General features: G+C 46.7%; 1 protein-coding gene across 2 annotated transcripts in view; it reads left to right on the forward strand.

Annotated features, from left to right (window-relative positions):
- OSBPL11 (oxysterol binding protein like 11) overlaps positions 1 to 25,853 on the forward strand; it is a 389,464-nt gene that overhangs the window by 287,555 nt on the left and 76,056 nt on the right. For both annotated transcript variants that reach the window (XM_086957431.1, XM_086957432.1), the window contains exon 9: positions 9,789 to 10,287. In XM_086957431.1, the coding sequence (XP_086813557.1) occupies positions 9,789 to 10,287 (499 nt within the window). The remainder of the gene's footprint in view (positions 1 to 9,788; positions 10,288 to 25,853) is intronic.

Genomic DNA, 25,853 nt, shown 5'->3' on the forward strand with positions numbered 1-25,853 from the left:
GATCTCCACGCTCCCAGCGCTGAAGGGCAGAGAGCAGCGCTCTCAGGCTGCAGGAAAGAAGACCTCAGTGCTCCCCAGCACTGGAGGACAGGACAGGGCTCCAGCAGGGCTGGAGGCAGGCAGGGGGGCAAGGCTGGGCCAGAGCCAGCACACTGGGTCTCCAGGCAGGGAGACTCCCCAAGTGGCGGTCCTTCTGGCCCCAGCAGCGGCAAAAGCCCCCTCTGGCAGGATTCCAAAGTAGAACATCTTCAGTGGGGACACAGCCCCTTCTTATACTGACAAATCCTTTGTTTCAGGGTGCAGGGTGGGGGGAAAACCAGTCGCAGCTGGTTCTGGAGCACTCTTGATGGCCCAACCACCCATTCCTTTCACTGGGGAGGCTAGGGTCGTTAGACACACCACAGGGGGGCGGAGCCAGCATTGTGTGGGGAAAACCCAGCCCATCCAGGACCCAGGTACACTCCTCCCACACATCACTCATGCTAATCTCCCACTCACCACCGGGCAGACCCATCCAGACTTCCTGGAGCCTGGCATGCCAGCCAGCTCCAGCCAATCACGCTCCAGCACCCTCACTGTACACATATCTCAATGTCCAGAAGTAGCACTTCCCAACTAGACACACACATGCCGCAGACACCATCTTGCAGCATTCACTCTCACAAGTTCGCACATATGACATTCGAACCTGTACACCCCACGCATCAGGAACTACCAGGGACACATACATTCCCCATGCATTCCTATGGGAGGGCAGGCCTATCTCATCACATGCACTCATAGTGCGCACGCACTTTCCACTGGGACACAGTGAAAGTGCGCAGAATCCCTAAAATCACCATCACCAGGTCACCATTTCACGCAAAAAGTCTAGGGGTGAACCTGCCCTGCGGGCCAAGTCCAACACAGTGGTGCTGATGAGGGCTGCCAAGGCCTTACACCTTGAGCTCCCCGTCGCGGCCGTGAGGCCTAACATCCTCACTGAGGTCTTCAAACCGCAGTCATGCCCACAGGAGCCACTGCTGCCGTTTAATGAAGCCTTGTCAGACGTTCTGTTGGGCACGTGGTCCAGGCCCGCTTCAGGTGCGCCTGTTGATCGGAACGTGGCCAGGCGCCACCGTCCTTGTCCGGACGACCCCAAGTTCCTGTCTACCCACCCCACTCCTGAGAGTCTGGTGATCCAGGCCTCAACCTCCCAGTCCGCATTCCCGTCGGCCCCGCCCGACCGGGAATCCAAGAGGTATGACCAGTTTGGCAAGAAGGTCTTCTCGTCCATTAGTTTGGGCCTGCGGTCTTGTAACACCGCGTGCCTCTTGGGCCGCTACACCCACTCTGTGTGGGATACGGTCGCGGAACTGCTGCCAGAATGCCCCATGGAGGTGCGGGCAAAACTCGGTCAGGCTGTGGCTGAGGGCCGAGATGCAGCTAAATATTCGATACGGTGTGGTCTTGATACGACCGACTCGCTGGGCAGAGCTATGTCAACGACGGTGGCGATTCGTCGCCACGCCTGGCTGAGATCCGCCAACTTTTCGGCAGATGTCCAGAATACATTGATGGACATGCCGTTTGATGGCTGTCACCTGTTCGGTGATAAGGCGGACCACGCGCTGGAACGCTTCAAGGACTCCAGGGTCACGGCCAAGTCCTTGGGTCTCTCGACCCAGCGTCAGCAACCGGGTTCGTTTCGTCCCTTTCGTGGCCAAGGAAGGGGCGCCCCCACACGTGCTGCCAGCCACGCGCCGCAACAATCCTTTCAACGCGGTGGCGGCCGTGGAAACCGCCGTGGTGGCGGTCGGGGACAACGGCGGGGTCAGACCACACCTCCCCCCGCGGCATCTGCCTCAAAATCCTCCTAGTCCGTGCTTTCGGCCCCATGTGACGCCAGTGGGTGGCAGGGTTCGCCATCACCACGCTCACTGGCGCACGATCACTTCGGACAGGTGGGTGCTGCAAATCGTCCGAAGGGGCTACTCCCTCCCCTTCGAGACCACTCCTCCAGCCATGCCACCGCAGAACCACCGTGTGTCGGGGGACCACTTGACACTTCTGCAGGAGGAAGTTACGGCCCTCTTGGCCAAGGGGGCCATCGAGCGCGTTCCTGGGCCAGAAGTAGGGCGTGGTTGCTATTCCCACTACTTTCTGGTGCCCAAGAAGGACAAGGGGGGCCTCCGTCCTATCTTGGATCTAAGGAACGTCAACGGCTTCCTCCGGAAGGAGAAGTTCAAGATGTTGACGTTAGCTCAGGTCTTGGCTGCTCTAGACCCACAAGACTGGATGGTAGCGTTGGACTTGCAGGATGCCTATTTTCACATCCCCGTCCTGCCGGCCCACCGGCGTTACCTGCGGTTCACGGTAGGCCAGGAGCACTTTCAGTTTATCGTGCTTCCCTTCGGCCTTACCAGCGCCCCACGGGTGTTCACAAAGGTGATGGCGGTGGTCGCAGCCCATCTGCGCAGGTTGGGGGTCTCAGTCTTCCCCTACCTAGACGACTGGTTGTTGAAGGCGGGCTCGCCCCAGACAGTCGTCCACCACCTTCAGATGACGGCAGACCTCTTGCACGACCTGGGGTTCTCCATCAATGTGCCGAAATCACACCTGTGTCCCTCTCAAAAGCTCCTTTTCATCGGAGCGGTTCTGGACTCGGCGCAGTTTCGGGTTTATCCTCCGGAACGGCGGGTCCGGGATATTCAGGCTTTGATTCCCATCTTTCAGCCGCTATCCCGGGTTTCGGTCAGGTTGACGCTGCGGCTGCTGGGACTGATGGCTTCCTGCATCCTTCTGGTGCATCACGCCCGGTGGCGGATGCGGGCTCTGCAGTGGGACCTGAAGTTTCAGTGGGCCCAGCATCAGGGCAACTTGTCAGACCACGTCTTGATCTCGGAGGGCACTGCGAGACAACTGCAGTGGTGGCTTACGGACCGCGATTGGGTCAGAGGCAGATCCCTCTCCCTTCCCCAACCGGAGCACGTTGTCGTGACGGACGCGTCCCTCCAGGGCTGGGGTGGCCACTTGGGAGAGGCAGAGATCAGAGGCATCTGGTCTCCGGCGGAGTCCCGGCTCCATATCAACCTGTTGGAGCTGCGGGCGATTCGTCTAGCACTGAAGGCATTCCTCCCCTTTGTCAACGGGAGTGTAGTGCAGGTGTTCACTGACAACACCACCGCCATGTGGTACTGCAACAAACAGGGCGGAGTGGGGTCGTGGACCCTTTGCCAGGAGGCTCTGCGCCTCTGGCAGTGGCTGGAACGTCAGGGCGTGACTTTGACGGTTCAACACCTGGCAGGTTCTCTGAACGCCAGGGCGGACGAACTCAGCCGTCGGTGCTCGATGGATCACGAATGGCGTCTGAACTCGGACGTGGCGCAAGGCCTCTTTCTGCAATGGGGAGAGCCTTGGTTAGATCTATTCGCCACAGAAGAGAACGCGCAATGTCATCAGTTCTGCGCGTTGGAGTTTCCAAGACGGCACTCGCACGGCGACGCCTTTCGGCGCGAGTGGAGTTGCGGTCTGTTATACGCCTTTCCGCCTATACCACTTCTGCCCAGAGTGCTGAAGAAGATCAGGCGCGACCGGGCCCAAGTTATCCTTGTGGCTCCGGACTGGGCTCGAAGGTACTGGTATCCCGAGCTACTCAGCATGTCAGTCGGTCCCCCGATCCGCCTGCCCCTTCAGGAGGACCTTCTGTCGCAGCAGCAGGGGACGGTTCTCCACCCGAACCTGTCCAGTCTCCACCTCCATGCTTGGAGATTGAGCGGCGGCAGTTGAGGCCATTTGACTTGCCTCCTGAAGTCTGTGATGTAATTCTGGCAGCCAGGCGTCCCTCCACTAAGTCGGTATACGCCTGTCGGTGGAACAGATTTGTGGCATGGTGCACAGCAAAGGCTGTGGATCCACTCTCTGCCCCTCTTTCCAAGGTTCTTCTGTTTCTTCTCTCTCTTGCCCAGCAAGGCTCTGCTCTGGGCACTATCAAGGGCTACCTTTCTGCCCTTTCAGCCTTTTTAAGGCTTCCTGATCAGCCTTCTTTGTTCAAATCCCCGATTGTAACTCGATTCTTGAAGGGCATCACTCACATGTTTCCACCTGTTCCGTTTGTGATGCCTCAGTGGGATTTGAACCTGGTTCTGACCTTTTTGATGTGTGCTCCCTTTGAGCCCCTTCATTCTTGCCCTCTCCGTCTCCTGACTTTAAAGACGGCTTTCCTGGTTGCCATCACCTCTGCCAGGAGGGTGAGTGAGCTCCAGGCTCTTTCTGTCAAACCTCCTTTCTTGTCCATTCATCCTGACAAGGTGGTTCTGAGGACTAGACCTTCTTTCCTGCCCAAGGTTGTTTCGGCCTTTCACATCGGGCAGTCCAGCACCCTCCCTTCCTTCTTCCCGCCTCCGCATCCTTCAAAGGATGAAGAGCGGCTCCATCGTCTGGACCCAAAACGTGCGCTTTCATTTTATATGGATCGCACACGCCAGTTCCGGGTGGATGACCAACTGTTTGTTGGCTACGTGGGTGCGAAGAAGGGACGGGCGGTCCATAAACGGACCATCTCTCGATGGGTCGTTCTCTGCATCAAAGCGTGCTACTCTTTGGCTCGGAAGGAGCCTCCTGTTGGGCTACGGGCCCATTCCACTCGGGCCACGGCGGCTACTACTGCCTTGGGCCGGGGAGTCCCTTTGCAGGACATTTGCCAGGCGGCTACGTGGGCCTCGCTGCACACTTTCGCGAGGCACTACTGCCTGGACAGTCAAGTCCGGAGGGATGGCTTCTTTGGCCGTTCTGTCCTCCAGGACTTTCTGGTGTAGGAATGTATTGGTTCGCAGACCCACTACCGGGGTTGGTATTGCTGGGGTATCTATTCTAAGGTAAGGAATCTAACACTAACGTGTTTCTTTCAGATGAACAAGTTACTTACCTTCGGTAACGATATATCTGTAAGAAACATTAGTTAGTGTTAGATTCCTTACCGAACCCACCCATCCTCCCCGTTCTGCGAATTGATACCTAGGGTTAAGGACATCCCTTTCAGGGCCCTAGTTTTACATGGCACCAGTGTTGGTTCTCTCATGGCTCTGCGTCTCCTGGCGCGGAAAAGCTGTGTACAAAGAACTGACGTCAGAGCGCGGAGGCGGCGTCTATATACTCCATCGACGTCATCACGGCGCACGACGCCGACGACGGACGCGGAGCCGCAGGGGACGCCTGCAGACGACGCCTACCGACGCGCAGGGGTACTGCTACGCAAAAGTTTCCGGATCCAGACTGACGCCTGGGGATATTCTAAGGTAAGGAATCTAACACTAACTAATGTTTCTTACAGATATATCGTTACCGAAGGTAAGTAACTTGTTCATCACTCTTCCATTAAAGGTAGCTTCCTCCCCATAGCGTCAGACTCCTGTGAGGCCCTAGCATTTAACCTAATTTTATCGGACCATCAATCTTTTAAGGGATGCCTAATATACAGACCTACGGGCACCAAAACTAGGTTTTTGGGGGCAGTGGGTAACTTTTTAGAGGAAGCACTGTGCACCAAGGCCTACACTGTCCTCTGGGATCTTAATTTCCATCTGGATTCCAGTCAGGACAGTGACATTAAAAGAACTAATGGAAGGGCTGGGCTAATGCAGGTGGTCACAGGGCCCACTCATAAAGCAGGCCACACCTTGGACGGGATTTTCACGAGTCACCCAGACTTGAAATTTTCCCGGTCAGAGCCCGTAGCCTGGTCAGACCATGCTGTGGTATGGTTTAGTATTCAAGGCGCGGCAGTACATAGGGCAAGTCGAAATAAGAGGGAACTTAAGGTCAGCAGAGGCTGGACTAAAATAGATGGGACTGCCTTTGAGGAACTGTTGACATCCTCCATGGTGCCTCTGCCTGCGGGAACAGAGGAAGCCAATTGGATTGACCAGGACTGCGCCAAACTAGCTCCACCTAAAAGCTGGCTTCCTACTCAAACGGCTCCATCAGCCCCCTGGTTTACAGAAGAACTCAGGGAGCTAAAGTGCGAGTGTAAAAAGCTAGAACGAGTTTGGCGCAAAAATTACAGCGAAGCCGAGAAAAAGATATACAGGGCTAGTCAGGGAAAATATAAAGAGAGAATAAGACAACTTAAGGAGGCCTATTTTTCAGATTGCATCCGTGGGGCAAAAAATTCGTCCAAGGAACTTTTTCACACAGTAACAAGCCTGGCCACACCTAAATCAGCTGCTACGCCTCCAAGCCAGGAACTCTGTGAGAATCTGGCTCAGTTCTTCTCAAGCAAGGTGGAAAAGATTTTTGCATCGCTGGAAACCCCGGTGGCACAGAATCTGCTGGCACCCAGATCGGGGAGCCAGACAGCAGGCACCCAGAGCACTAAATTGCTGGACTTCATCCCAGTGGAAGGGGACGAGATCAAGAGACACTTGCTGAGCTTAAAATCTGGATCACCTTATAATCCCTGCCCAGTAACAGTCGCAAAGCTAGCAGCAACCCCTATAGCTAATGCTCTAGCCGGACTATTCAATCAGTTATTTTAGATGGGGGACTTCCCATCGAGCTGGAAGCGGGCTTCCATCAAGCCGCTACTAAAAAAGCCAAACTTGGACATCTCGGACCCCAACAATTATCGGACAATCTCAAGACTTCCTATGCCGGCCAAGATCATAGAAAGGATTATGAACATCCAGCTTAGTGCACACCTAGGAACCACCCAGGGGCTAGACATCTCACAGCATGGATTTAGACCAGGCCACAGTACGGAGTCCGCCCTGATCAAGTCAACAGAAGAGGTCAGGAAGGTGATGGACTCCGGTGGTCGGGCGGCCCTGGTTATGCTGGCCTTGGCGGCCTTTGATACAGGCCACCATACCATCTTGGTGGACCGGCTGGCCGAATGTGGGGTCCAGGGGAAGGCCTTAGACATTTTGAGATCTTTCTTGACCAACAGGGTCCAGGTAGTCGCGCTAGGGGACTTTGAGTCGAAACCCTTCCAACCATCTTGTGGGGTTCCTCAGGGTTCCTCACTTAGCCCTACCTTGTTCAATGTCTACGTCTCCTCCCTGGCCCCAGTCATCCGCTCCCATGGGTTCGAACTCTCATCGTACGCAGATGACACACAGATTGTGGTGTCACTGCTACCAGGGAGGGAGACTGATGTGGCCAGCAAGTTCCAGGAGTGCATGAAGGCTGTGAACAAATGGATGGCCGGAAACTGTTTAAAACTCAATTCGGCTAAAACCGAGGTGATTCTGTTTGGCTCTACGGTCAATTTTTGGGGCCCGAGTTGGTGGCCAGAAGAAATGGGGAGTCCTCCTATTCCCGTCAATAAGGTCAAGAACCTGGGGGTCATTATAGATGATAGACTCTCCTATGGACCTCGGGTAAATGCGTTGGCTTCATCTATCCACTGGACATTGAAAATCCTCCGGAAGGTTCCTCCGTTTCTTCCAGGGGAATGCAAAAAAACAGTTGTGACGGCCTTGGTGCTCTCACGATTGGATTACTGCAACAGTTTGCTCCTTGAAGCCCATCAGGGAATACTTGACAAGTTACAGATACTGCAGAATGCAGCAGCGTGCCTACTTACAGACTTGCCTAAGTTTGCATCTATCTCCCATGAACTGGTGAAACTACATTGGTTGCCAGTAAGGAAGCGGATCCTATTCAAAAGCATGTGCATTGTCTATAAGGCGACCCATGGTATTGGCCCAGCATTCCTGGGGCAAGATTTTCCTCTGTACAAACCAGGTAGACTTTTGAGGTCAGCCACTTTGGGATTGATCAAGGCCCCACGCATTAGGAAAGTGTGTTGGGGAGGCAGGAGTTTTAGCCGAGGGGCGGCGGTGGCCTGGAATGCTCTTCCTGTGACACTCCGACTGTCCCCTGAGTTCATGACCTTTCGGAGAAAGCTACAAACATGGCTTTTTGTAAACTAATTCTGGGGATTTAGCTTCAGGAGCTATTAAGACAGCGCCAGGACACCGTACGGTAACAGTGCGCTTTACAAATGTCACAAATAAATAAATAAATACTACTCTACTACTCACTCTCTACTACTCACTCTCTACTACACACTCTCTACTACACACTCTCTACTACACACTCTCTACTACACACTCTACTACGCTCACTACTAGACACTCACTACTCTCTATTCTCTACTACACGCTCACTATTCTCTACTACTCACTCCATACTACTCACTCCATACTACACACTCCATACTACACACTCCATACTACACACTCCATACTACACACTCACTACTCTCTACTACACACTCTACTACTCACTCTCTACCATACTACTCTACTACACACTCTCTACTACTCATACTACTACTCTACTACTCATATTACTACTCTCTACTACACACTCACTACTACACACTCACTACTCTACTAATTTCTCTCTACTACTCTCTCTACTACTCACTCTCTACTACTCAACTACACACACATGCTCTACTACACACACTCTGCTCTCTACTACTCACTCTCTACTCTCTAACTCTATACCCCTACCTCTCTACATCTCTACACACACACATATGCACATATATAAATATATATATATATATATATATATATATATATATATATACAAACGTAATCCAGGTTAAGGATAGATAAATGAATCCACTGGAGCCATGGCTCCAGTGGATTCATTTATCTATCCTTAACCTGGATTACGTTTGTATTTGTGGGAGTGGCATTCCCAGCCGTGTTGCCCGCCGTGAATTGTGGCTTGTTTCTTGCCAAAACTACGTTGGATATATATATATATATATATATATATACATTTATATAGATGTGTGTGTGTGTGTGTGTGTGTATATATATATATATATATATATATATATATATATATATATATATATATATATATATATATACACATATATAAACATATATGTACATCTGCATATCTATATAAATACATGCATACATATACATACACGGGATTGCACTACACATCCTCGCAACAGATACAACATCCCTGACCGTTGTATGTGGGGTTGCAAAGTACCTGGGAAGGGCCTGGCTGATGCGTACTAAGCTGTTGAAGAGTAAAATGAGCTAGATAACTGTATTTCTGTCAGATCATATGTACATGACCATTTCGCCACAGCACTTTAGGCCTTCGCGGTTCTTCTTTTTATTGTAAATAAGTCTTTTTATCGTTTTTATTGCCTGTAAATTGGATATATGGATTTTTATAGTTGTTTTATGATTGGAAATGTTTTTACTTTTATGATAAAATGTATCGAATAAAGTATTACAACAACAACATATACATATATATGCATACCTATGCATGTTATGTACATCTAAGTTTGAAAAACACTAATAAAAGCAAAGTTAAAAAAACACCTAATTACAAACAGAATTGCTTTAACTTAAACGAGTGCGAAACCTATTGCATTTTCAATGCTTGTTTAAGTCTTTCTTTAAATGTTATTTGTGTTACTAAATTAGCTTGCTTCTTGCTTGAGAGTTGAAATTACTCCATTACATGGTGTAATTGAAATAATTGTAGTCGCAGAGCAAAGACATGGTGAAGTTTTAATTTCTACCTTGTCTCTGTTTCAATATTGTTTCCATTTCAGTTCAGCAATATGGTAAATATTGTAAAGGTGAAAATTGAAAATGCATGATATTTACACAACCCGTAGTATTTTGATGGTATCTTTTACTGCGCTGTACTTTATAAAGTGTTGCAGCTGCTTTGATTTCGGACTGGTAATTTTCCAGTTTTAATATTTGTTCCTAAACTTGTAAGTTATTTATTTATTTATTTTTTCCCTTCAGGTTGTTCTCCCCACATTTATTCTGGAGAAGCGTTCACTTTTGGAAATGTATGCAGACTTTATGTCCCACCCAGATCTCTTCATTGCAATCACCAATGGCGCAAGCCCCGAAGAGAGGATGATACGTTTTGTGGAATATTACCTTACCGCATTCCATGAAGGTCGCAAAGGAGCCATAGCAAAGAAACCATACAACCCAATCATTGGTGAGACCTTTCACTGTGGCTGGCGGATACCCAAGGAGAAGGTGCAATCGCCAAACTCAAGCAACTCTATATCCCAATCCATCTTGCCGCCTGAAATCCACTCTGAGGAGTCGGATAGTAAGGCTAAGTCAGACTGCTACTCTGTGCGATTTGTGGCAGAGCAAGTGTCCCATCACCCCCCTGTCTCAGGGTTCTATGCAGAATGTCCAGAAAGGAAGATGTGTGTTAATGCCCATGTATGGACAAAAAGTAAATTCATGGGAATGTCAATAGGAGTCACAATGATTGGAGAAGGTGAGCAAAATGTAAATTCAAATGTAAAAGGTGTGTTTAATGAACTCGTCTCTTAACAGCATATAGGTTTGATTCCATCAGAGAAATATATAATTCTTGTGTGAATTCCACCGTTCTGTCTGACCACATTTGAAGCTATTATAGATACTAGACATACTTCTTTGATTACAAGGAGATCTCATTCATTACACAAATGGCTTTCCATTTAATGAATACTTAATGATGTGTCTGTTGATGCTTCTGGGAATGTTTAGCATTTTACTAGAGTGAAATCATTAGAACCCCTATCATGACCTATACAGCCATCTCTCTGTTCTGATGGCATTGCTGCCCACTTCACCTTCAACACTGTATTATTGATGCCACCTGTGAGGTGACATTAACAGGCTTCTCTTTACTAGTATCCCACGCGTGCGTATGTGGCTACAGTGAGAGGTTAAGTGTCTTTTAAAGTGTGATTGCTCAGCCCTGCAGGCACACAGCCATAAGCAGTCTTTCCACATACATCTTTTGCCAACTCAATGTTTTTGCCATGAGCATTGAGGACCTTGAGCTCCTTAAAATTGATGTCTGAAGTCTGCTAATGGTACCTACAGCCTTTCAAAGCAAGACATTAGGATGCTGGAACATGCTTTAAGTCCTCTATTAAGTGATTGCTTGAAAACTTCTCTACTGTGATACTGTCCTTGGTAAATGTGTGTATTTGCTGATTGGGTGAGGCATCTTCTCTTTGTTGTAATCTGTATATTTAAGTTGATCCTTGGCATATTTAGATTTGTCGGTGTTTCTGAGATGTGTAACCTTTTTTTACTCTTCACAGACTTAGTTTAACGTTTTAGCCTCTTAATGAATTGTTTTCCTGCACTGATGTTTTGATAGGTTTGTATGCTTCACTTCCTGTCGGCAGGGTGGAAATACTCTATAGTCACTCCTTATATAACAGTCTGCACATAGTCAGTTAACAAAACAAGTCGTAGGCTATGTGTACTCAACCAACCTAATTATGTGACCAAACTGTGACCTCAGAGGCACCTACCGCTAGATTTCTTTTATTGCACTAGAAATGATGGGGCTCCTTTCCCATGTTATGTTTAGTTTTATGTGTAAAATAGGAGAATTTGAAATAGAAAGAAGAAAGGAGTGAAAGAAAGCATTGACAACAAATTACCAAAAGAAAAACGAAGAAGGATGGCATAATTCAGGTAATTCTAATACTATGGTTATATATTTGCTGAGTGGATCAGAAAGAAAAAAACGAATGCTCCTGTCATAAGTTTCCATGACAAATATGCCCATGGCATTCAAAGGGAGTTTATCTTCTGCATGTAAGTGTCAAATTTGTAATATACACAATATGAACCAGATTTAGTCTTGAAGAATAATTTTAGGGTAAACTCATCGCATCTTCACACATGAATGACCCATTCCCAACAGGTTTGTGAGGTTATTTTTCTCCCATCTTTCCAGCAGCAAAGCACAGACCTAGACGCAAAACTAATACAAGATCCAACAGTAGTTTATCCAAGGTATTAGGCATAAAAATGGTGCTGTTGAAATGGACATATAAACATAGCGAAAGAGGTTCGAACCTCAATCAACACAATTTCAGACCGTGAATTTGGCCAAAACAAGCCCATTTACCATCATGTCCCTAAGTATCCCCTCCCCATCTTTGCAGATGCCAGACTGTGCCCCAATACCGCCACTTTGTCAGGTTTCAATGGTAGACCTCTTGTTAAGAAATATCTAGTTGGCATAAATGAAGAAAAGATTTGTCTTTCCTCCTTTGATCTAAGAACAATGCGTTCAATTGATTTTAACAATGCGGGACTACGGCCGTCCAGAATTTGATAAAATCTAGAGGCTAGATGTAATTTGAGTAGATGTTTTGAAAAAATATTTGCAGTAGCTGGATTTTATTTAAGATCCCCTTTATTTCAGAAAAGGGGAAATATATTGGAAAGTTTGAATCTGCGAAAAAGATATTTAACCATTTATAATCATTGTCATTAGACAAAAATAAAATGTCTACAAAAGATGCAAAATGGTTGTACAACTGTTCACAGCGATATCCCTTCCTGTCCGCTTCCTCAATTAGTTTAATTATTTTGAATGATTTCCCCCTTTAGCCCTTAGTGCTTGTTAGAGTCTCTTATCTCCCCTGCTTTGCTTTTCCACAAATCAAGATAATTGCACCAGCTTCATGTTTAGCTTCTAATTTCTGAATTCTTTTCATAGAATGTTTTAAAACTTTCCATGTTGGTTTTTGTACATATTTACACTTTATTAAACAGCTAATATGATTTAATTAGGAACAGACTTAGTCCTCCTAAATAGGCATCACAGACCCCTAGAGAACCTCAGGCCACATGTTAAGAACCACTGGACTCGTCCTTTGATAGAGATCATGTGTTCTGCAAACAGATTGATGAGGCTCTCCAAACTATAATAAAAAAAACAACTCCACCAGATTCATGGGTTTAGCCTGGCCCCCAGGGTTATTCTGTATTTAGACGGCAAGCTCAGCAACGTGGCTGTTTATACCAAAGAGGGACTTTTCTCTCCTTTCAACTTTATGAACACTGCTATTACAGATCCTGCTCACAGGGGCGATCCCAGAGGGAATAAAGAAATCAGGGATAAGAGGTTAGTCTTTCTGTCCACAAAACCAAATCTAACGTTCTTTCAGCCCCCTCTTGCTAGTCTTTAGGAGGCAGAGGAGGGTGTCAAGGTTCATTGGTGTAGTCACATTTGGCAGTTGGTAAAAATGGAAAGATGGCTGTAAAACATTATTCAGCCCAGCCGGATCTTGGCATTTATGGAAAACCCTTTATCATATCTCCCAAGCAAAGAAGTTCACAAGCACCTAAGGTCAAAGAAGAACAAGACCCCCAAATTACTTCTGAAAAGCACCAACAGAAGCTGAGCGTATGGTAACATTAGAGTCTGGGATGTTATTCCAGATTGTTTTTTGTGTTGAAAAAAATTGGGAGTTGACCTCCCGCACTAGAAATGCACAGATTTAGCAAATACCTTAAGAAGCAGGATTTCTGCATGGTCACTATTCAGGAAGTCCTTATGTAAGTCTATGGGACTTGCATGCATCAATCAGTCTGAAGGATGCTTACTTTCATTCCCAATCCTTCCACGCCACTGGAGGTATCCGTGCTGCACGATATATCAGCATCACTACCTGTGTGAGACCCTACCAATTTACCTCAGATCAACACTCCGATCAGATGGAAGCCCGTTTGCTGAGACAGGCTGACTGTGTACTTGTATTTAGATAATCTTATAAGCGCACCTTTGTTGGTTCAACTTCAACATTTAGATACACCATGCAAGTATTGTCTGCCTTAGGACATGCTCTCAACAATTCAGGCTTCGTTCTATGATGGGCATTGATTTTCTGGGTGGCATGATTGTCATTGCAGAAGGAAAGATCTACCCTTCCATGGAAATAATTCACAAGCTTATGGCATTTCTTTGTCAGATTTGATCCCAAAGCTGCTCCAGTGAGCAAGTTTTCATGCACCCAGTTTCTGACAACATTGCCTGCATATGAGGCCTATTCAGAAACAGCTGAACTTGAAACAGCCTTAAGGAGACCGCCTGGGGCGACTGCATTATGAGCCCTCTGCATTTGAAAAATGGCACGTCATTGGTAGTAAAGCGACAATATCGATTTGTCTCCATTCGCTTCCTAGCCGTTTCTTATGATAGAACGTTCTTTTTACATGTTAGCGAGCTTATCCTACAGAGTTATACATTATTGGCTTGGGGTTCACAGCCAAGATTAGCTTACCTTTTAACCTAGAGGAGCTAAGGGCAGCCAGCTAGGTCTCAAAGCATTTTGAGCATGAGTGCAGGGTGCTCAAGTGATGGTTCGCACTGAACAAATTTAAGACCATGTATTATGTGCAAAATAAGCTCTTTACTTTTGTAATTGAATGATCTACATCTGTAGTGCTGGGCTGTGAAGTAAATTGTGATCTCTGAAGTACACCATGGACATGTTAGCTAAGCATGTGCCCCGGGTATACAATGGTTGCGCAGATGTCCTCAATAGGCAACAGACCTTCATTCACAAGTGGAAGTGGAACAATAGGCTACTGTCCATGAAAATCAAGTTTGAAAAATTCTGCAGTGGGGTCATTTGCCAACCAGTCAAAGCACCTAGTTTATCATTTTCATCAGCAGGTGTCGTCTGTGGTCTTGAGGGGAGGCCTTTTCATCAAACTGGTTCAGTGTGTTTCTCTTTGCCCTTCAAAAATTCATTTAATTCCCAGGATCCTGTACAAGATGAAGATACATTTATCCAGTATTTGGGTGTCTTTCATAGATTCACATGCCTGAATCATTCCCCGTCGTCGAGACGGGAGCCTCAGGTATATAAAAAAGTAATGTCCTAAGACATACATAAAGAGATTAGGTCTAAGGGTCTCACCTTAGTAGCCTATCTAGGTCCTTATGCAGGAAGGACCAAATAGAGTAGGCTCCAGGGTCCCACCTTGGTAGCCTATCTGAGTCCTTTTGTAAAAAAGGACCAAAGTAAAAGAAACAACCAATCAGCTACTACCTCCCTCTAGAACCTTCCTGTGAGGAGCCTCAGTCTCTCAGATTTTCTACCGCACGTTGTGCTAGGGAGTCTCCACCTGAGTTCTCCTCAGGAATATTGGATTTTCTTCTAACTTTACAGTTTTTTTCGACTTTCTGGCTATGGCTGATAGTAAGAAGAGAGCACTTTTTCGTCCTTGTGCCTCCTGTGGCAAACTGAGGCTACACGTGGACGACGAACATGAGGATTGCCTATATTGCCTCTATCCTCACCACAAGTCCATAGACTGCAGGATTTGCCGCCGGCAGATATTGGAGGTTTCCATAACCTCATGGAAAGGGCAGCCAAAAGGTTCCATATGTCCATGGAAACTCAGGAAACTGACTGTTTCCTCTATGACTTCAAGGAACCAACAAAGAAAACTACAAGATCGATCCCGATCATTGATTATCTACTCAAACAGGGCAAACAGCTCATGCAGTCTCCAGCTTCCCTGCAGGTAATTGTACCCAAACTGGACAAAAAATATAGAGCTACATCGTCGGCTCCAGCATGCCTTACGTGTCACCCCAAGGCGGACTCTGTGGTCACCCAGGCGGCGCAGAAGAACTCGCGTAACCCTGCATCACCTTTATCGACACCACCAGATAAAGAAGGCAGGAAGTTGGATGCAGTTGGGAAACGTTTTTCCACTACCTCTGCGACGACGGTGAAGATCGCCAATTCCATTGCCCTTCTCGGGCGCTACAACCGTCAACTCTGGGCGGACATCGCGCCCTACCTTGCTGACCTGCCAGAAGATCTGAAAGCGGAGGCACACTCGCTCCTCCTCGAGGGCCAAACTTCGGCTTCAGAACTGATCGACTGCGCCATTGACGTGGCCATGACTGGATTCAGACAGCTGGCAGGCGCCGCTGTCCTAAGACGCCAAGGCTGGCTTAAGGCCACCTCTTTCAGACAGGAGGTCCAAACCAAAATCCTTGATATGCCTTATGATGGTGATCATCTTTTCGGCGAGAAGATTGACGAAGCCCTCACTGCAATCAAGAAGGACACCGACACAGCCAGAGCCCTAGGCACTCTGCAATCTCGCAATCAGTCCTTTCGTACCAACAGGGGGAGGGGACAATCCTCCTATAGAGGCTCTTATCAAAATAAGTCCTCTTACTCATACTCACAGGGTAAGACGCAATTCCAACAGCGCCAGAACCAGTCGGGACGTCAGTCCTCCTTCAACAAATCGTCCTACAGAGGAAAAGGACAGAAGAGACCAGCAGGCAATCGCCAATGACTCTACCAATTGGCCAGCCCCTCCACCATCGCTTTCTTTGCGACTTGGAGGAAAACTTTCTTTTTACCTTCAAAATTGGCGGCAAATAACAACGGACCGGTGGGTTCTACAACTTCTTCAATTCGGCCACTCTCTGGAATTCCTCTCAAACCCCCCACGGACACCACCTGTCAAGCGCCCTCACAGACACCTACGGCTGCTTCTCCAAGAACTAGCTTCCATGCTTCAGAAGGGCGCTATAGAAAAAGTTCCACAAGCCCAGAAGGGGGAGGGCTTCTATTCCCACTTCTTCCTCATCCACAAAAAGGGGAAGAAATGGCGACCGATCCTCGACTTGAGAGCTCTCAATGTGTTTTTGAAGAAGCAGTCGTTCCGGATGGTCACGCTACAGGAGATCCTGGGACTCCTGGAAAAAGGCGACTATATGACATCACTAGACCTACAGGACGCCTATTACCACATCCCTATCCTCAAGGGACACAGGAAGTTCCTAAGGTTTGCAGTCGCAGGGGTACACTACCAATTCCGTGTCCTCCCCTACGGCCTCAAATCTGCTCCAAGGATCTTTACGAAATGCCTTTCTCCTGTCGCAGCCTATCTCCGCCAGCAGGGTCACCAGGTCTTCCCTTACCTGGACGACTGGCTGGTAAAGGCTCCGTCGAGAGCAGCCGCAGCCGCATCTTCCAGCGCCTGTCTGCATCTTTTCCGCCGCCTCGGCTTGACCCTCAACAAGGAAAAGTCATCCCTAACACCAACCCAAGTCATCACCTTTCTTGGAGCGACCCTGGACACGGAATGCACGAAGGCCTTTCCATCACAGGAGAGAAAGTCGAAACTCATCTCCTTGGCCAGGTCAGTGGCATCCAAAAAGACTCTGACCGTCCGTATCTTCAAGTCGCTCCTCGGCATGATGTCTTCATGTATCCTGCTCATCCCGCACTGCCGCCTAAAAATGCGCCCCCTGCAGGAAGAACTGTCAAAACAGTGGACACAAGCGGCGGGATCCTTCGAGGACCGCATACGAGTCACCCAACCTATGATCAACAGTCTACAATGGTGGAGATCAGCCAAACACCTGTCGCAAGGACTACCGTTCCTGCTTCCGGCGCAACCACATATCATCACCACGGACGCATCCTTGGAGGGCTGGGGTGCAGTCCTGCAAGAACTACAGACCAACGGAAAATGGACGCCACAGGAATCCAAACTCCACATCAACATTCTGGAGCTACGGGCAGTCTTCCTGGCGCTCCAATCGTTCCTCCCGCGCATCCGAAACTCCCCAGTGCTAGTCAGGACAGACAACACCACGACGATGCACTACCTGAACAAACAGGGAGGGACGCGCTCGCTCTCTCTCTCTCGAGAATCTCAGAGAGTTTGGAACGGGCTTCTACAACATGGCATCACCCTCAAAGCCGAATACGTTCCGGGCAAAGACAACGTCCTGGCGGACGCTCTCAGCAGAGAACAGTCCCTATCCCACGAATGGGAGTTAGACGAGAGTGCATTGGACTACATCTTCGCGAAGTGGGGGACACCACAGATAGACCTCTTCGCCACCAGGGAGAACGCCAGATGCCCAAGCTTCGCAAGCAGGCTTCCCCAACCAGGAACACTAGGGAATGCATTTTCCATAGCTCGGCAGAACGTGTTTGCTTACGCCTTTCCGCCATTCCCACTGATACCCAGGGTAATCAGGAAAATGAAATCGGAGCCCTGCACCCTGATCCTCATCGCCCCATCCTGGCCGAGGCAGCACTGGTACACGGAGCTCCATCGTCTATCGGTCCATCCACCTCTTCGCCTACACAGTTACCCGACCCTACTCACGATGTCTCACGGGCAGGTTCTCCACCCGAACCTGGGCCCTCTGAAATTGTCAGCCTGGCTCCTGAATACCGCGAGTTCAGCCATCTGAACATACCACAGGAGTGCAAAGACGTCCTGTCCAACGCTAGAGCTGACAGCACAAAAAAGACTTATACTCAAGTGGAAACGCTTCTGCGTCTGGTGTGAGAAGGAAGGTCTACACCCCTTTCAGGTCACTCCCCAACAACTCCTGCCATACCTCCTACACCTGGCGCACTCAGGCCTTGCCCATGCGTCCATCAAGGTCCACCTGGCAGCAATTTCTAGGTTCACTCGAACTTCTAGGGGCCCCTCCCTGTGTGCGGACAGGCTCATCAAACAATTCCTAAAGGGCCTTTTTAAGTCCTTCCCTAGACCAAAACCTGTCCCTCCAACGTGGCAACTCAACGTAGTTCTTCACCAGTTGATGAGGCATCCCTTTGAACCTATCCACAAATCGGATATCAAATTCCTGTCGTGGAAGACAGCCCTCCTACTGGCACTAACCTCGGCCAGAAGAGTAGGCGAATTGCAAGCCCTATCCATCCAGGACCCTTTCTTACAATTCAAAGAGGACAGAGTCATCCTGCGTACTAACCCACGATTCATACCCAAAGTCCCTTCGGACTTCCATTTAAATGAGCCCGTGGTTCTTAAATCATTCTTTCCGAACCCATCTACTCCGGCTGAGAGATCACTGCACTCTTTAGACCTTCAGAGATGCCTCAAATTCTATCTTGATAGAACAAGACAATTCAGGAAGTCATCCCAACTCTTCGTCGCATTCAGCAGACCTAGGAAGGGCATGCCCCTATCAAAGCAAAGTTTATCAAGATGGATCTCTTCAGCTATAACTCTCTGTCACGAAAAGGCAGGACGACCTCTGGACTCACGGGCCAAAGCCCACTCCACCAGGGCCATGTCTACGTCTGCGGCACTGTTTGCTGGAGTGCCACTCCTGGACATCTGTAGAGCGGCGACCTGGAAGTCCCCGCATACCTTTACCAGGCACTACTGCTTGGATGCTGAGCTGACGAAAGACGCAGCAGTGGGCAGAGCGGTGCTTCGCCATCTATTTCAGTGAGGTGAGCCCTCCTACTTCCCACCATCCTGGACTGGTATGCACATTTCTTTATTACTAGATTCTGCATGACATTGTATGCTGTTGCTTATACAGTCACAAATGTTCCTTATTTGCAGATGTATATGTTCTGTATCGACACAGGATGTGCATATTGTATTGCTTGCTACTCTGATTCAGGCATGTGAATCTATGAAAGACACCCAAATACTGGATAAGAAATGCGTTACTTACCTGTAACTGCAGTTATCCAGTATTAGTGTCTTTCATAGATTCACATGCACCCTCCCTCCTCCCCTGGCAGGACTCACCTCTCTCTAACAGGTTTACACCTACCAACTTGGTGCGTACGAAAATCTGAGAGACTGAGGCTCCTCACAGGAAGGTTCTAGAGGGAGGTAGTAGCTGATTGGTTGTTTCTTTTACTTTGGTCCTTTTTTACAAAAGGACTCAGGCTACCAAGGTGGGACCCTGGAGCCTACTCTATTTGGTCCTTCCTGCATAAGGACCTAGATAGGCTACTAAGGTGAGACCCTTAGACCTAATCTCTTTATGTATGTCTTAGGACATTACTTTTTTATATACCGGAGGCTCCCGTCTCAACGACGGGGAATGATTCAGGCATGTGAATCTATGAAAGACACTAATACTGGATAACTGCAGTTACAGGTAAGTAACGCATTTCTTCCACAACAATTTATATAGTATCAGCCAGACCCACGAATTGCTGGTTTGTGGAACTGTGGGAAATTTCAATAGCACCACTGATTCAGTCCAAGCTAGAGGAGTGAAGTAGTTGTGTTTAACTGATGTTCCTCCTAGCCCTATTAAAAGACCAAATGAGGGTGCATTCCAGTGTCCTCAAGCTCATGGGGTGGCTCAGATGGAGGCAGGGAGACTCCTCCAAGGAGTCAGAGGAGGCTCACACATTGAGGAAAGTTGGCAACATTGTATGATGGAAGTCTGCACAATTGGGGTTTGTAGAGTGGGAAGCTTGTGCATACACAGGTAGTTACCCTCATCAGGACTTACTCATTGATCTCCTGGGCCCTCGAAACACAGAGCATCCAGACTGAGCAGATGAAGGCCAAATCTATGGACCAGCCTACCTTTAGTAAGAGAGCACAAGTGGAGGCTGTGTTGTCTGCTCTGACAACATTGTTGTGCCCTGAACAGTGGACCTGTTAGAAGGGGGACAACATGAAGTTTAGGGCTGTCCACATCTTGAAGCCTCAAAGGAATCCTAGCCTGTGTTGAAGGTGGGCCTGGTGAGGGCATGCCTGGCCACCAGATCATTGGAATAGGAGGGTGAAATCAAAATCAAATTGACTTTATTTCGGATATATTGCAATCCATAAAAGTACACAGCATTAAACATTTCATAGTAAAAACATTACAATAATTACAAAGTCAATCTAGATTACATACAACACCTATGGTACTTAAAAGAGTACATAGACAAAATCAGTACAAGAAAAAGTGCATTAGTGCGTTGGGCTGCAGATGATTCACAATTACTCATCTAAACAATTTCTTAGTCTCATGGTTAGTTTTAAAAATTCTAGCACCTGGAGGACACTATCAGAGTGCAGCAGCTGTAAGTACATAAGGGCGGGCCTGATTTGATTAAAATTAAATTTCTTTAAAAGAGTAACAAGATACCGCCTACGGGGATATTCATAAAATGCACATAAAATATAAAATGCAGCATATCCTGTGGAGACTTCCCGTCGCAGCCACAGGGCGCTGCAGGTTTCTTAAAAATGTCCGACTTAGGTCTAATTAAAAGATGATGAAAAATGTTGAACCATTTCTCATGGGAGGTAAAGGAGCATGTTAGGTACATTTCCATCGTATCACAAGTTCTCAGCATAATATACTTTCTAACATTGGGTCTCGTGAGCTCAACTTCATCTCTTAAGGCATTACAATCCATGAAAAAAGCCCTCTTAATTGCTGCCTCTAAGATGGTGTCAGGACCAAAGCCAGCTGTAAACCTAATGTAGACTCCCTCCCTGACAATGCTGTCCCACTTTTGGCAAGCGCCAACACGGTTTGCTTCTGGAGGCACTGAGACACAGAATTTTCTTAGAGTTGTTGCTCGTTGTTGGCCCAGTTAGAGCTGGAGTGCTTGCTTTGCGACCTCCATGGGTGCATTACCTATTGAGTGGAAGGAGGCCTCACTGCAGAGCACCTTAAGGAGCTCTTTATTAACACACACTTACTAGTGGAAGATTTCACATGGAGATTTTTCCCCTTGACTTCTTGATTTGAGAATTTCAGAGTGGCGAGAGTGTGTAGATTTTAGAGTGGGCTGTGAGACTCGCCTAAAGAAGACATGACGTCTCTCTGCCAATGACAATTGCAGTAGTATGGAAGGTAGGACTTAACTGTTCTCCTTTTGGTGAGTACGAGTACCAAAACTGGACGCTGTGATCACAAGTCTGATTAGAAGTGTTCCAGACCTGCCATCAAGGAAGTCTCCTGGAGTATAAAAAAAGTTTACACCTATTCTTTGGCAGGTTTATCTCAAGTTTTTCCACAGTTTATAAGAGTGGTGGGCACTCACTAGCAGTGTAGTTGCATCCATTAGAGGTAGGGAGGAACTGTCCATCAAGGAACTACTCCATAAAGTGACATCAGCAACCCTGCATGAAAAGCAAACTGTGAAAGTGAAAGGGTGGCCATTACCCTCCACTTAATGCTGCAGTTTCTTGTGGCCATTAAGAATGAGGTGAGCATTACACAGACTGTTTTCAAATAACGCTTTTGGGAACACAAGGGTGACCTATGTGTGTTAGGCCTAGGAGGTAATTTGCAGCAAACAAAGGTTGATGATTGAACTGAGGTGTGACACCCTATGTGTGGAGTCCTACAAACTCTGCAGGGACATGTGAATCTGCAACTGAAGCAAGAGGTTCTAGAAAACAGGTTGTAATGAAACCGCATATGAATTCGAGAACCTTTAGGGGCCTTATTAGGGAACTCCTGGACTACATTAGGGATTGAACGAAAGCCTCACCCCTGTGGCTAGATTGGATAAGGAGGGCTGCATTCAGAAACCTTAGGGGTGACTCCTAGCCAGATATCCTTACATTGGTTCACTTCTTAGAAGAGAAAAGAAACTGCTGATATAGACCCGGGAATAAGATAAGGTAACATTTCCAGGGCACAAGGTGCATTTTTACCAAGACTTGGTGCCTTTCATGCTGCGTAGACATGGAGAATGTAGGTCAATCATTGAATGTGTGTCCAGCAGACTTCCCTATCATTGGGGGCAATCTGTTATCCTTGATCTTTCCATGAAAGCAGATGATGATGATGGCCTAGTCCTTAGACAAAGATAGTAAGTTTCTTGGCCTCACTGAGAAGGAGGAGATGCCACAGAACTGATGCCTTCTGATGAGAAGATTACTGTGGCAGAAGATTGAGGGATGTAAGATGCAGCAGCATTCCCGAGAGGACATTGCAGCAGCTAAAGCCATATTCTGCAGCTTTTCAGAGCAGTAAGTAGCTATAATGGGGATCCATAAGACACAACAGACTCTGCCACTGGCTTGCCAGAAGACTGACACTCATTGCATTTCCTTAGTATGTCTGTGTGCTGTTCCTGTGCTTCTGAGGGATATGAGGAGGAAGCATGTAGTGAAGGCGTGCATGTGGTGGAGGTGTGCAGGAAAAAAATTATGATGCTATTGCTCATAGAGTCAAATCTCTTATTGCATCTAATCCTGCACAGGGAAAACCATAAGTGTTAATGAAACTACTTCACTTGAACTCTTATTGCTCATGCCGGAAGTCTTACTGTGATAAATATGGTACAGAATATTGAATGTGATATTTGTCTTATTCATGAGACACACCTGTTAAAAAGGGTTGATTTGGCATTACATCAGAGTGTTTTCCTCAGCACTTTTTATTCCTCTGGCTGTTGCAAGGATCCTGCTCATACACAGACCTGTGCACAGAGACCTAGGATATCAGTGAATTGTGGTGTACAAGAAACTCACCTTAGTACCTAGAAAAACCCCAACCAGCTAGCATCAGTGTCACATTAGCTCTTCGTCCTATAGCAAAGTAACCAATGATTACACAACCTAGAACATGGTACTTAGTACAAACTCAGGAATGGTATGAAGTGAGAACACTCTTTCGTTATACTCTCATACCAGTCCACAACAGGAGTAAATAAGAGACACTGTAAGGCTAAATTATTTATTTTAACGACGTGATCTCAGGTGCAGTATCTTAGCCAACATAAGCAGACATATGATTAGAAATAATATGGTCAGCATTGTTACAATTCCATAAAATACAAAAGGAGAAATCATATTACAATGATGGTGAAAACCGGTCTTATAGCGCCTAGTTTTAACACCCTCCCTATATTGGAACTATGTATTATAAACTAAAGGTCTTTTAGGCTTGTTTGGGGGGACCCCATTACCTTTCCGCTCAGTAAGAGTAAATCACATCAGGGTCAGCTAAAGCTCTCTGTTGCCCTAGAAACTGAAAATCTTCCAAGTGTGTGAAATCATGGAAACTGTAATAATAAGGGCGCCAGAATCTCAGTTGGTTCACAGCTGCCATATTGTTGTGTCTAAAAAGCGTTACTCAATCATGTCGAACAGCTACCATGTTATGATAACCTTGACGGTTTCAGCACTCAATTCAATTATTTATTATGATTTAGAATTCCGCAGAATTCCACATAAAATACATTTTTAAAACACAATTCCTTCCACCAAAAATTTCCAATATAATTACAAGTTATCATTTTCATTTAAAAACACGAATGAACATAGCAGTAGATCTTAGAATCTGCAAAGTTAAAAAGACGTGAACTTTAAATAATACAATTGTCATACATGAATTCTTACCAATTTATACGAGTTTCTTATATTAATTCTATTCTAAAAACATTCAATAAAAAAATTATTATAAAATATCAAAATATGAAATTTACTATACAGTACTGAATCATGGACATAGTAACGATGATTTATCTATTCACTAAACTATACTATGTAACCGGCAGCTTAATTAACATACACTCGCCTATTTCAATATACAGTACACAATAGTTTATCGGCAAAATACGGATTTAGTAAAGTACATCAGGTCCTAAAGGTCAGTAACTAAAAGTTTATGATAAAGCCCATGCTTAATTCCAACCTAATCTATTGAGCATAAAACATCTAATACATGATGACTCAGCAGCGAAACAAAATGAGTAAAGTAGTTGTAATCTAAAAATAAATAACTAGCAGCGAAAAACATTAGAAAAAGTGCACATGCTTAGTTGTAAAGGCAATAACTCGGTCATGAGGACTGAAAAGTTGAAAAAAGTGCAAGTGCTCTGTGCATCCTTTTTAGGAAGATCTTTACCAACCACTGTGCAGACTAGGGGCACGATGTAAGTCTAGAGATGTTGAAAACAAACACTTTCCCATGGGTAGACCTTCACAAAGCCTAACTTAGAAAAACAGCTATATGCAGTGTCGTGTGCAAAAGGCAAAATGGCGTTTAAACATCTAATAAGCCATGCTAACATAACATGTGTGCAAAGCAGGCCTTAGGCCTCACTACACCCTCCCTTGATCGGAGAACGCACAATAAAGGGGGCAAGATTCATAGAAGGCAGAGTTCAAGTTCGAATGAGACAGAACCAAGTTCAGAAATGTTGCCAAACTTGATAATCGGGAGAATAAAAATCCGAATTATAAAGAAACTAAATCAGGAAAAACTAGCACGGGTGGCCATGTTAGGAATAAGACCTCAAAGAAATGTAGAAACCATGAATACATTAGTGGAAAAAATTCACAAGTTCAGTAAGTGTCTATGAAGCAGAAAAATCTCACTACAATCCAACATCGTATAGGCACAATATGTTGCAACCGCCTCCAACAGGAAGCCATTGTTCTCATCCGTGAACATCGCAGCCATCAAATTCAGTAATGGAAATGAACATAAATGTCATTCAATAGCCGGAGCCTCTAGCACCATCAGATGACAACTCGGGCTTTCTTCAAGTTAACTGTGTGCCAGAAAGCCATAGGCAGCAGTCCATATGTTCCAATTACCCAGAACCCCATGAGCCTCTGTGCAGGCCTTAATCCCAAAACCTGAACAATCTATTTCATGAGCAATGAAGGGACTCAATAGTAGATTAAAAAATCCAGGTCAGGAGACACCGTGTTGCAGAGACACAAATCCAGGGCCCATTCAAATCCGCAATCCAGGCAATGGAAAACAGGCTGCATGCAAGTTAAGACAGCAAACGGAATGATAAACCATAAGCCACAGTCAGTGTTGCAAGAGGTAGCGATCCATAGTATTCAAGCAACCGGTTACGAAGCTGGAGCAGCCGGGGCAGATCGTCGTGGCGCACAGAATGTGCTTCCATTTTGGAGTAAGCAAATTAACAGCAGTATGCCCGCTCCCAAAGCGAGAATTAACGGGAAACCGCCAAAGACACTCGAGAAAATCGAATGAAAAAATGCTTGTTTCACAACAAATATAGTTTGGAATGAGGTCACAAGGCCCGAACAAGTGTGTCAGGCCCATGGTAGACGAGGCATTAAAAGATTGTGTGAATCAAAGCACCGAAATTCAGGGGCAGGTCAGTATTCAATACAGCATGTACCTCAGTACGGGTGTTTGCAACGTGAAGGACAAATGTCTCACGTGCAGATGTAAGGGCAACTTCCTTCTGGGACAAAAGAGCTCTTATTCGACTAATCTTGTTGAACTCTGTTTTCAAGATCGGAATAGAAGGCCAGATG

This window comes from Lissotriton vulgaris, chromosome 2_1, assembly GCF_964263255.1.
Source record: "Lissotriton vulgaris chromosome 2_1, aLisVul1.2, whole genome shotgun sequence".
Classification (NCBI taxonomy): Eukaryota; Metazoa; Chordata; class Amphibia; order Caudata; family Salamandridae; genus Lissotriton; species Lissotriton vulgaris.